The 13,291-nt window shown below is 37.6% G+C and overlaps 1 protein-coding gene across 18 annotated transcripts in view; it reads left to right on the top strand.

Moving 5' to 3' along the window:
• Positions 1–13,291, top strand: part of ESR1 (estrogen receptor 1) — a 413,977-nt gene that overhangs the window by 219,957 nt on the left and 180,729 nt on the right. For all 18 annotated transcript variants that reach the window (XM_082730084.1, XM_082730096.1, XM_082730087.1 and 15 more), the window contains one exon: positions 10,519–10,854. In XM_082730084.1, the coding sequence (XP_082586210.1) occupies positions 10,519–10,854 (336 nt within the window). The remainder of the gene's footprint in view (positions 1–10,518; positions 10,855–13,291) is intronic.

The following is a 13,291-nucleotide window of genomic DNA, read 5'->3' as shown; positions in this document are numbered from 1 at the left end:
TTTAATAAATTCCCTTAAGTTAACACTTCCTAGTGGGTTAGAATCATGCAAATTGACGTTAATGCTGCTAAGTGCAAGTTCTATACTCAGACTCTCTAGATCCTAACAATAGTGTGACAAGGATATTAGAGAAGGCTTAACCCACGGGGATAAAATTCAAACTGGTGGCATTCACACTTAATGGTGGGCTTGCTGGATGAGAGATAATTTATTTTCTCAATCCCTCATAGGAAACCAGTGGGTAATCCTTGGCTTATTGTAAGTTTAACAGTTTAAAAAGGGAATGTAAAGAAATTTGCTTTGATGCAGGTGTTGCCTAATCCATGATACAACCCGAGAGCTAATAATGTGTGTATTCAGGTATATCTACTGCAGAACATTAGCGTTGTGTTGCTGAATATTTTACTCAGCCACTCTAGAAAAGGACATTTCCCTGTACTGAATGACACTACATCTTGTTTATATGGCATTATAAGCTAAAATGCTATTTGCTGCAAATAAATATCTTACCTGTCAAGAGGCTGCCTGTTGAATATTTGCATGATCTAATCTAATTTTTCCCCCTCTGCTTTGTGAACTCATTTTTGGACCTTTTTTTTTTTTTTTAACTGATAGTTAAAATAAGTTAGACAAAGGGAAATGAGCTTAAATAAAATACATAACAATCTAGGTTGCTGATTACAGAGAATTCTGGAAAATGTCTTGATGGGGGGGCGCCTGGGTGGCTCAGTGGGTTAAAGCCTCTGCCTTCAGCTTGGGTCGTGATCCCAGTGGGATCAAGCCCCACATCGGGCTCTCTGCTCAGCAGGGAGCCTGCTCCCCACCTGCTCTCTCTCTTTCTGCCTCTCTGCCTACTTGTGATCTCTGTCAAATAAATAAATAAAATCTTAAAAAAAAAAAAAAGAAAATGTCTTGGTGGGGAGCATAGCATTTTTGATTTTGCTTTTGGATTTCAATTATGCGTGCCATTCCTATGTGTCATCACTCTATATAATTAAGAACTGGCTGTATGTTCCATAGCAACACAGCCTGTAATCATTGGTTCTGATCTGTGACTCTCATTTAACCTAGGTTAAAATGGAAGTAGAAATTGGGTCGCTTATATTTTTTTTTAACTTTCTTCCACTCAATTCCAATTTGATTTTTTTTAACCACTATAAAATATTTGTGCAATATTGTTACTGGTAAATGACACTGGTATATCACTGATAATGTGACAATTACTACTTACAAATGGAAAAGGATTTCTTCCTCATTGAGCTGTGCCCTGGGATCCTACCACATGCCGTTGGACAAATAAAATGAACAATTTTCTATTTTTGTTCTGTTTGTACATTTTTAAAAAGATTTCATTTATTTGAGAGAGAGAGAGAGAGCGAGAGCAGGGAGGATCAGAGGGAGAGGGAGAAGCAGGCTCCTCACTGAACAGAGAGCTAGGCTGGATCCCAGGACCCCGGGATCATGACCTGAGCCTACGACAGACCCTCAACTGACTGAGCCACCGAGATGTCTCCTGTTTGTACATTTTGTAGGTACTTTGGCATTTGAAAAATATAGTACATTTAGGTATAAATTACAGAAAATATTTGTTAATGCTAATTGAATCCATCTTTCCTTTTTGGACTCTTTGATGATTTTATACATATTCAACTCTTCTTCATCTTTCCAGATGTGTCTCATTGTTCTGCATGCTAAACCTGTGGCCATTTTTGTCTTGTGTTCCACAACCTAGATCATATATTTGTGAGACTCAACTCACTCTGAGTAGACTACTGATAAATTCCTCCAAGAAAGAAAATTTCACAATTTGGCTTAAATATAACTTCTCTTGGAGAAGCTTTCTTTGTTTCTTCCCCCTTGACTCACCTCATCCCTTCCATTGTGTTTTGGGCAGTTCATTCCTTCCTTCCTTCATCCATCCATCTACTCCAATCACTGAGTGATTCTTGATGTCTTCCTCCAACCTGAAAACTTAGTGGAGGGTAACATAGCCTATCTTTGTTTACACTGTATCATCTGTGAATATATATTATAAGTAGAGAACACATTTTTACCAAACAAATAAATACTTTAATAAATTTGACAAGTGCTGCGTTTAGTACCTAAATTGAGTCTAAAATCCTTTCTGATAATCATATTGTCTACTATGGCTACTGGGGCTTTTTAAAGTGGGTGGTAATACTGTGTTTTGTTTTGTTGTGTTAATCTTCTGGCTCACTGTCTTTACCTTTGAAATCTTAAAATATAAATTACATTTGTAATAGAAAGCATGCTCCTTATTTTTAAAAATAAAGTGCTTATGTATAGTTGTGATCAGGTCACTCCTGATTTCAACTCAGGAAAAACAATGTCATTTTTAACGATTTTTTTCTTTAGTCAAATCCCTTAGTTTTATCATTCCATGTAGATCAGATATTAAAAGATTTTCATTGCTGCTACAGATTTCCTATAAGATCTGTTCACATTCCCAATCATTTTCTAAAGTTGTAGAGGAGGGAAATAAAGACTATATGAATAGTACTAACACTGAAGAACAACGTCCTTTTTCTTTTTTTTTTAACCCATGCCCCACCCATAGTAGATAAGCATCACAGTTCATCCTTTTAAAATTCTGACCTCAAAATTTCCTAAGAAATGTAACCCTAAAGGAAGTCTTTGCTTTTGATCCCCCCACCTCGATTTTTCATTCCAAGGCTAGTGGTCTTACGTCCCAAATGGAAGACTTTAGAGTCATACTGTCTTGAGAATGTGTATTGAAGGTCACCTAGTGCAAATGTTTACTGGATAACTGAATCCCTCCAGTAACATCCCCATAAGGTCTTCATGTAGGTTATTGTTGGGAATCTTCAGTGATCCAAAGTATCATTTCCCATGGCAGCAGAGTCTATCTTTATTGTCAGCTTTGACTGTTGCAAACTACTTCCTTATATTGGACTCTACTCATAGTTTCCACATATTTCTTCTGTGTTACAATTTGGGCTCATAAAGAGCAAGTTGTGGACATTGCTGCTATGAACATTGGGGTACAGATGGCCCTTCTTTTCACTACCTCTGTATCCTTGGGGTAAATACCCAGTAGTGCAATTGCAGGGTCATAGGGAAGCTCTATTTTTAACTTTTTGAGGAATCTCCACACTGTATTTCAAAGTGGCTGCACCAACTTGCATTCCCACCAACCGTGTAAGAGCGTTCCCCTTTCTCCACATCCTCTCCAACACTTGTTGTTTACTATCTTGTTAAGGCTGGCCATTCTAACTGGTATAAGGTAGTATCTCAATGTAGTTTTGATTTTAATTTCTGTGATGGCTAAGTATTGATGTACATTTTTTCATGTGTCTGTTAGCCATTCATTTGTCTTCTTTGGAGAAGCATCTGTTCATGTCTTCTGCTCATATTTTGATTTGATTGTTTATTGTTTCATTTATACTTGGAACACAGGAATAGCATGGAAGACATTAGGAGAAGGAAGAGAAAAATGAAGGGAGGGGAGTCATAGGGGGAGAAGAACCATGAGAGACTATGGACTCCGGGAAACAAATTGAGGGTTTCAGAGGGGAGAGGGGTTGGGGGATGGGTTAGCCTGGTAATGGGTATTGAGGAGGACACAGATTGCATGGAGCACTCTTATTCATACAGTGAATCATGGAATACTACATCAAAAACTAATGATGTGCTATATGGTGACTAACATAGCATCATAAAATAAAAAAAATAAATTTGTTGTAAAGTGCTTTTTTTTAAAATTTTTTATTTTTTATAAACATATATTTTTATCCCCAGGGGTACAGGTCTGTGAATCACCAGGTTTACACACTTCACAGCACTCACCAAAGCACATACCCTCCCCAATGTCCATAACCCCACCCCCCTCTCCCTAACCCCGATCCCCCAGCAACCCTTAGTTTGTTTCATGAGATTAAGAGTCACTTATGGTTTGTCTCCCTCCCGATCCCATCTTGTTTCATTTATTCTTCCCCTACCCCCCTAACCCCCCATGCTGCATCTCCACTTCCTCATATCAGGGAGATCATATGATAGTTGTCTTTCTCCAATTGACTTATTTCACTAAGCATGATACCCTCTACTTCCATCCACATTGTCACAAATGGCAAGATTTCATTTCTTTGGGTGGCTTCATAATATATATATATATATATATATATATATATATATATATACCACATCTTCTTTATCCATTCATCTGTTGATGGACATCTAGGCTCTTTTGATAGTTTGGCTGTTGTAGACATTGCTGCTATAAACATTTGGGTGCACGTGCCCCTTCAGATCACTACATTTGTATCTTTAGGGTAAATAGCTAGAAGTGAGATTGCTGGGTCATAGGGTAGCTCTATTTTCAACTTTTTGAGGAACCTCCATGCTGTTTTCCAGAGTGATTGCACCAGCTTGCATTCCCACCCACAGAGTAGGAGGGTTCCCCTTTCTCTGCATCCTCACCAGCATCTGTCCTTTCCTGACTTGTTAATTTTAGCCATTCTGACTGGTGTGAGGTGGTATCTCATTGTGGTTTTGATTTGTATTTCCCTGATGCCGAGTGATATGGAGCACTTTTTCATGTGTCTGTTGGCCATCTGGATGTCTTCTTTGCAGAAATTTCTGTTCATGTCTTCTGCCCGTTTCTTGATTGGATTATTTGTTCTTTAAGTATTGAGTTTGATAAGTTCTTTATAGATTTTGGACACTAGCCCTTTATCCGATAATGTCATTTGCAAATATCTTCCCCCATTCTGTCAGTTATCTTTTGGTTTTGTTAAATGCAAAAGCTTTTGATCTTGATGAAGTCCCAATAGTTCATTTTTGCCCTTGCTTCCCTTGCCTTTGGCGATGTTCCTAGGAAGACGTTGCTGTGGCTGAGGTTGAAGAGGTTGCTGCCCATGTTCTCCTCGAGGATTTTGATGGATTCCTTTCTCACATTGAGGTCCTTCATCCATTTTGAGTCTATTTTCATGTGTGGTGTAAGGAAATGGTCCAATTTAATTTTTCTGCACGTGGCCATCCAATTTTCCCAACACCATTTATTAAAGAGGCTGTCTTTTTTTCCACTGGACATTCTTTCCTGCTTTGTCGAAGATTAGTTTACCATAGAGTTGAAGGTCTATTTCTGGGCTCTCTATTCTGTTCCATTGATCTATGTGACTGTTTTTGTGCCAGTACCATGCTGTCTTGATGATGACAGCTTTGTAATAGAGCTTGAAGTCTGGAATTGTGATGCCACCAACTTTGGCTTTCTTTTTCAATATTCCTTTAGCTCTTTGAGGTCTTTTCTGGTTCCATATAAAATTTAGGATGATTTGTTCAATTTTTTGAAAAAAATGGATGGGATTTTGATAGGGATTGCATTAAATATGAAGATTGCTTTAGGTAGCATAGACATTTTCACAATATTTATTCTTCCAATCCAGGAGCATGGAACATTTTTCCATTTCTTTGTGTCTTCCTCAATTTCTTTCATGAGTACTTTATAGTTTTCTGAGTATAGATTTTTTGCCTCTTTGGTTAGGTTTATTCCTAGGTATCTTATAGTTTTGGGTGCAATTATAAATGGGATTGACTCCTTAATTTCTCTTTCTTCTGTCTTGTTGTTGGTGTAGAGAAATGCAACTGATTTCTATGCATTGATTTTATAACCTGATACTTTACTAAATTCCTGTACAAGTTCTAGCAGTTTTGGAGTGGAGTCTTTTGGGTTTTCCACGTATAGTATCGTATCATCTGTGAAGAGTGATAGTTTGACTTCTTCTTTGCCAATTTGGATGCCTTTGATTTCTTTTTGTTGGTCTGATTGCTGAGGCTAGGACTTCTAGTACTATGTTGAATAGCAGTGGTGATAATGGACATCCCTGGTGTGTTCCTGACCTTAGTGGAAAGGCTCTCAGTTTTTTTCCATTCAGAATGATATTTGCGATGGGTTTTTCATAGATGGCTTTGATGATATTGAGGTATGTGCCCTCTATCTCTACACTTTGAAGAGTTTTGATCAGTAAGGGATGCTGTACCTTGTCAAATGCTTTCTCAGCATCTATTGAGAGTATGATATGGTTCTTGTTTTTTCTTTTATTGATGTGTTGTATCATATTGATTGATTTGTAGATGTTGAGCCCACCTTGAAGCCCTGGAATAAATCTACTTGGTCATGGTGAATAATCCTTTTAATGTACTGTTGAATCCTATTGGCTAATATTTGGTGAGAATTTTTGCATCTGTGTTCATTAAGGATATTGGTCTGTAGTTCTCTTTTTTGATGGGATCCTTATCCCATCCTTATCCCATTTTGGGATCAAGGTGATGCTGGCCTCATAAAATGAGTTTGGAAGTTTTCTTACCATTTCTATTTTTTGGAACAGTTTCAGGAGAATAGGAATTAAATGTTTGGTATAATTCCCCTGGGAAGGCATCTGGCCCTGGGCTTTTGTTGTTTGGAGATTTTTAATGACTGTTTCAATCTCCTTACTGGTTATGGGTCTGTTCAGGTTTTCTATTTCTTCCTGGTTCAGTTGTGGTAGTTTATATGTCTCTAGGAATGCATCCATTTTTTTCTTATTATCAGATTTGTTGGCATAGAGTTGCTCATAGTATGTTCTTATAATTGTATTTCTTTGGTAGTAGTTGTGATCTCTCCTCTTTCATTCATGATTTTATTTATTTGGGTCTTTCTCTTTTCTTTTTGATAAGTCTGGCCAGGAGTTTGTCAATCTTATTAATTCTTTCGAAGAATCAGCTCCTAGTTTCATTGATTTGTTCTATTTTTTTTTTTTTTTTTTGGTTTCTATTTTATTGATTTCTGCTCTGATCATTATTATTTCTCTTCTCCTGCTGGGTTTAGGCTTTCTTTGTTGTTCTTTTTTCAGCTCCTTTAGGTGTAGGGTTAGGTTCTGTATTGGAGACCTTTCTTGTTTCTTGAGAAAGTCTTGTACTGCTATAGATTTTCCTCTCAGGACTACCTTTGCTGTATCCCACAGATTTTGAACCATTGTGTTTTCATTATCTTTTGTTTCCATGAAATTTTTCAATTCTTCTTTAATTTCCTGGTTGACCCATTCATTCTTTAGAAGGATGCTGTTTAGTCTCCATGTATTGTATTCTTTCCAAATTTCCTCTTGTGATTGAGTTCTAGCTTCAGAATATTGTGGCTTGAAAATATGCAGGGAATGATCCCAATCTTTTGATACTGGTTGAGACCTGATTTATGACCCAGGATGTGATCTATTCTGGAGAATGTTCCATGTGCACTAGAGAAGAATGTCTATTCTGTTGCTTTGGGATGAAATGTTCTGATTTTATCTGTGATGTCCTTCTGGTCCAGTGTGTCATATAAGGCCTTTATTTCCTTGTTGATCTTTTGCTTGGATGATCTGTCTATTTCAGTGAGGGGAGTGTTAAAGTCCCCTACTATTATTGTATTATCGTTGATGTGTTTCTTTGATTTTATTATTAATTGGTTTATATAGTTGGCTGCTCCCATGTTAGGCACATAGATATTTAAAATTGTTAGATCTTCTTTTTGGACACACCTTTTGAGTATGATATAGTGTCCTTCCTCATCTCTTATTATAGTCTTTGACTTAAAATCTAATTGATCTGATAAAAGGATTGCCACTCCTGCTTTCTTCTGATGTCCATTAGCATGGTAAATTGTTTTCCACCCCTTCACTTTAAATCTGGATGTGTCTTTGGGTCTAAAATGAGTTTCTTGTAGGCAACATATTGATGGGTTTTTTTTTTTTTTTATCCATTCTGATACCCTGTGTCTTTTGATTGGAGCATTTAGCCCATTTACATTCAGGGTAACTATTGAGAGATATGAATTTAGTGCCATTGTATTGCCTGTAAGGTGACTGTTACTGTATATTGTCTCTTTTCCTTTCTGATCTACTACTTTTAGCATCACTCTTTGCTTAGAGGACCCTTTTCGATATCTCCTGTAGAGCTGGTTTGGTGTTTGCAAATTCTTTTTGTTTTTGTTTTTCTGGTAGCTTTTTATCTCTCCTATTTTCAAGGATAGCCTAGCTGGATATAGTATTCTTGGCAGCATGTTTTTCTCGTTTAGTGCCCTGAATATATCATGCCAGTTCTTTCTGGCCTGCCAGGTCTCTGTGGATAAGTCTGCTGCTAATATAATATTTTTACCATTGTATGTTACAGACTTCTTTTCCCGGGCTGCTTTCAGGATTTTTCCTTTGTCGCTAAGACTTGTAAATTTTACTATTAGGTGATGGGCTATGGACCTATTCTTGTTGATTTTGAGGGGGGATCTCTGTACATCCTGGATTTTGATGCTTGCTCCCTTTGCCATATTATGAGAATTCTCTATAATAATTCTCTCCAATATACCTTCTGCTCCCCTCTCTCTTCTTGTTCTGGAATCCCAATTATTCTAATGTTGTTTTGTCTTATGGTGTCACTTAACTCTCTAATTCTCCCCTGGTAGTCCAGTAGCTGTTTGTCTCTCTTTTGCTCAGCTTCTTTATTCTCTGTTGTTTGGTCTTCTATATCACTAATTCTTTCTTCTGCTTCATTTATCCTAGCAGTAAGAGCCTCCATTTTTTATTGCACCTCATTAATAGCTTTTTTAAATTTCAACTTGGTTAGATTTTAGTTCTTTTATTTCTCCAGAAAGGGCTTTTATTTATCAAGAGAGGGTTTCTCTAATATCTTCCATGCCTTTTTCGAGTCCGGCTAGAACCTTGGGAATCATCATTCTGAACTCTAGATCTGACATATTACCAATGACTGTATTGATTAGGTCCCTAGCCTTTCGAATTGCCTCTTGTTCTTTTTTTTTTCCTTTGTGGTGAGTTTTTTCTGCCTTTGCATTTTGTCCAGATAAGAGTATATGAAGGAGCAAATAAAATACTGAAAGGGTGGCAAAGACCCCAGGAAAATGCGCTTTAACCACATCAGAAGAGACCCCAAATCGTGGGAGGGAGAAAGGGGATAAAAATAAGTTTAGAAAAAAAAATTAAAAAAGAAAACAAATAAAGAAAAAATATAAAGAAGAAAAGAATATATATATATATTTAATATATATATATTATGCTAGTTTTTTAACTAGCATATCTTATATATATATAAGATATATATATATATAAGATATGCTAGTTAAAAAAACGTTAAAAAAGAAAAGGGTAAAATTTAAAAAAATTTAGCAGAAGAAAAAAAAATTAAAAAAATTAAATTAACTGCAAAAATAAAGAAATATGGGGAGAAAGCCATGAGTTCCGTCCTTTGCTTTCTCCTCCACTGGAATTCTGCTGCTCTCCTTGGAAGGTGAACTTTGTCTTGGCTGGATTTCTTATTGATCTTCTGGGGGAGGGGCCTGTTGTAGTGATTCTCAAGTGTCTTTGCCCGAGGTGGAATTGCACCCCCCTTACCAGGGGATGGGCTAAGTAATCTGCTTGGGTTCGCTTTGGGGAGCTTTTGTCCCCTGAATGTTTTCCGTAGAGTTCCAGAGGACGAGAATAAAAATGGCAGCCTCCCAGTCTCTGACCCAGAGGAGCCGAGAGCTCCCGTCCCCACTCCTCAGTGCGCCCTCAGAGAAACGAACCAAATCATTCCTGTCTCCCTGGCCTCTGGCCGTGCTCCGAGCTCACCCAGCCTGTGACCAGTTCACTTGCGAGCTCACTCCTCAGCTCTATCTCTGTAACCGGCTTCCCTGGTCCAATACCTGTGAGCTCTGTGACACTCAGACAACCCCAATCCTTCTGTGACGACCCCGCAGGACCTGGGGCCACACTGGCCGTGTGTGGGCTTTACCTGGTTTAGCCTCTGGAGCAATGTCCCTCAGTGGAGCAGACTTTTGAAAGTCCTGGTTTTGTGCTCCATTGTTCCACCTCTTGCTGGTAGCCGGCCCCTCCCCCTGCAGTCTGTCTTCCCGTCACTTTGGATTCACTTCTCCACTGGTCCTAACTTTCAGAAAGTGGCCAATTTTCTGTTTTGTGTTTGCAATGGTTTGATAAGCTATCTAGCTGTTCTCCTGCTACCTGATGTAGTCTCAGCCTGCTACTTCTCCGCCATCTTCCTTTTTTCATTGATTTTAAAATCTACTGTTAAAAGAGTGTCCATAGCAGAAGTGGTCTTTGATGCTAAGCCATATTTCAAGAATAAGTAATTATAATTCTGTTCTTTTTATAGCATCTGTGACACACCCATGCATGTGCACACACACACACACACAACCCATTTGTCAGAATCAGCTTGGACCAGCTCACAAAAAGTCCACTGTGAACTTTCCAGCCATTCTGAAAACCGCTTGATATAAGACAAGTAACTTGAAATTTGCCACAGTGGAAGCATTTTCACCATGGAAATCGGTCAGTGCTATGGATCAAAGCCTTTTTTTCTCTTAGGCAGCTGGTTGGTAAACACTAGTCCACCTGTGCCTCAAATATTTCTGTAAACAAAATAAAGGCTATTAGCATTGAAATTGGTTTTAGTAAGAAAGTTAATATGAAAAGAATAAATAAACCGGGTATTTTTTTTTCCTTTCTGTGTTCTCAGGGATACGGAAAGACCGAAGAGGAGGGAGAATGTTGAAACACAAGCGCCAGAGAGATGATGCGGAGGGCAGGAATGAAGTGGGGTCCTCTGGAGATATGAGGACTTCCAACCTGTGGCCAAGCCCACTCTTGATTAAGCACACTAAAAAGAACAGCCCAGCCTTGTCTCTGACAGCCGATCAGATGGTCAGTGCCTTGTTGGAGGCTGAGCCCCCCATAATCTATTCTGACTACGATCCTTCTAGACCCTTCAGTGAGGCTTCGATGATGGGCTTGCTGACTAACCTTGCCGACAGGGAGCTGGTTCACATGATCAACTGGGCAAAGAGGGTGCCAGGTAAGAATGCTAAGCTCAACATTTATTTTGAGAGTTAATATTTACTTCTGACCCGGTTGTGCTGTCACGGGAGACGTGGGGTGAAACAACATCTTGCTATTGAATTGGTTTCACGGTTTCTTCTGAATTTGTTAATTTTTCTATCAACATACCACAATTCTCCTGGAAATTAGGAGATAATGTTTCAAAATCAAAATGTAGAAGATTAAAGTCTTTAACCTGGCATTATTTTTAACCAAAAAATCTGGGATGTTCACAACCCAGGAATTGCATGTACTATTATGTGTTGCTCTTGTCAGAAGTTTTTAACACCATGATCCATGCACTACAAATTATAATATTGAGAACTTTTGTTCAAAGCAACTCAATTATTAGTAGACAATTTTACCTTAAAATATTTTCTTTTAAGATCTTTGCGGACTAAAGAGATAATAATAGGTGTTTTTACTGAATGCCAGTTATTTACTCAGCTGTCAACTCTTAATATTTTAGGAGAAAGGTAATACAAAGGAACAATAAATTGGGTTCTCATCCCTGAGAAGGGCCTGTAGAAGGAATCATTGGCTGAATGACACTTGGTCCTTCAGTTGGTTCTCTCAGAATTGGTGTTCCTGTAAAACTTGACTGTTGCTCTTGTTGTTCAGGGAGAAGAATTCTAGTTATTATGGAAACAAGACTAGAAAATGACCTCCTCCATGCCCCAACATATCCATTCAGGAACTAATGTAGGTGAACAAAGGCAAGAGGAAGTTAAATCTTTTTTCTGGGCTTATAGATCAAATGAGTAATGCTTTTGGACAGAAATTGTCTTGTTTGGTTTCCTTTAATAGATGAAATTAATTATTGCCTATGACACATGGAATTTTATTAAACTAAATAAATGTGGAGTTTTATACTTGCATTTCAGAGTTCATTGATTATTGACCAAGTGAACAAATGTCTGGCCTTAGAGACTATTTAATGTATTTGCATATATTAATATATAAACATGTGGTCCTTTGAATAAGGAGCCAGCAATGTTTGAACCCAACTTGATAGGGGGTATCCATGTAGGTGATGGAGATTGCATTAAATGGAGACATGAGAATTGACAGGCATATTTAGATTTTTAGGGTCAGTCCAACTGGCAAGTAAAAAGTGTTGTCCATCTCTGAAATTAAGATTTTTATTGGACACCTGCCTAGCTTACCATTCTCAGGTGAAGCAGATCCATGTAAGAAGATATTGGAATCTAAATGTAACAAAGTTTTAAGCTTTGTCTTTATATTTGTTACTCCCTTTGTAAAAAATACCTTGGGAGGGGTGACTGAGTGGCTCAGTAGATTAAAACTTCTGCCTTCAGCTCAGGTCATGATCCCATGGGATCAAGCCCCGAATCAGGCTTTCTGCTCGGCAGGGAGCCTGCTTCCTTCTCTCTCTCTCTGCCTGCCTCTCCGCCTTATGATCTCTCTCTATGTCAAATAAATAAATATAAAGAAAAATCTTTTAAAAAAAAACCTTGGGAGAAGAGAAAAAAACAAAACAAAAGAAAACAAATTATGGCCATAAACCTGAGAATCAACTCTTTTAAATTTTATTTGTATTTATTTATTTATTTTTTAATATTTTAGTATTTTATTTATTTGGAAATGGTTTACATGTTTAATGAATTTACCTTAGTTTTTCACTTAACCTAAGTCAATAAAACTCTAAAGTTTTTTGGTTACCAAAACCCAAAAAACAAACAAACAAAAAAAACAGGGAAGACTAAATATTTACCAATTTTTTGATAATTTTATCTACTCCTACTTAATTTACTTATTTTTTTTGAATTTTTAATTTTTTAAATTTCTATTCAGTGTGCCAGAATTCATTGTTTATGCACCAAACCTGGTGCTCCATGCAATACATGCCCTCCATAATACACACCACCAGGCTCACCCAACCTCCCATGACCACCCCTTCAAAACCCTCAGATTGTTTTTCAGAGTCCATAGTCTTTCATGGTTCGTCTCCCCCTCCAATTTCTCTTACTCCCTTTTATTTTATTTTATTTTTCTAGTGTTCTAAGATTTATTGTTTATGCCTCACACCCTGTGCTCCATGCAGCTACCTCTTGGTTGCTGTTAAGTTTTGTTGTCCTGTAAGCATATATTTTCCTTCTTGAAGTCTTGGCAGTATTCATTCCAGAGCGCTGTTGCATACAAGTATGTATCTTCACACTTATCTATAGATTTCCATCATGACATTTGTATAATTATAAAAACCTGAAGGACATGTGGAATAACTGGAATGAGGTTCAAGTACATTAGCAGTAAATGAAGAATTCGTGACAATAATCTTCTAAATTTGGGAATGAAATGGAGACAGAAATCAAGGGAAAGAAAATATGTCCGTGCTGAGCTAACCCATTGTTAAACACAGAGCTAAACAAAACTTATGATAATTAGATGTATAG

The sequence above is a fragment of the Mustela nivalis genome, assembly GCF_964662115.1.
Source record: "Mustela nivalis genome assembly, chromosome: 5".
Taxonomy (NCBI): Eukaryota; Metazoa; Chordata; class Mammalia; order Carnivora; family Mustelidae; genus Mustela; species Mustela nivalis.
This window is presented reverse-complemented; position numbering and strand designations above follow the sequence as displayed.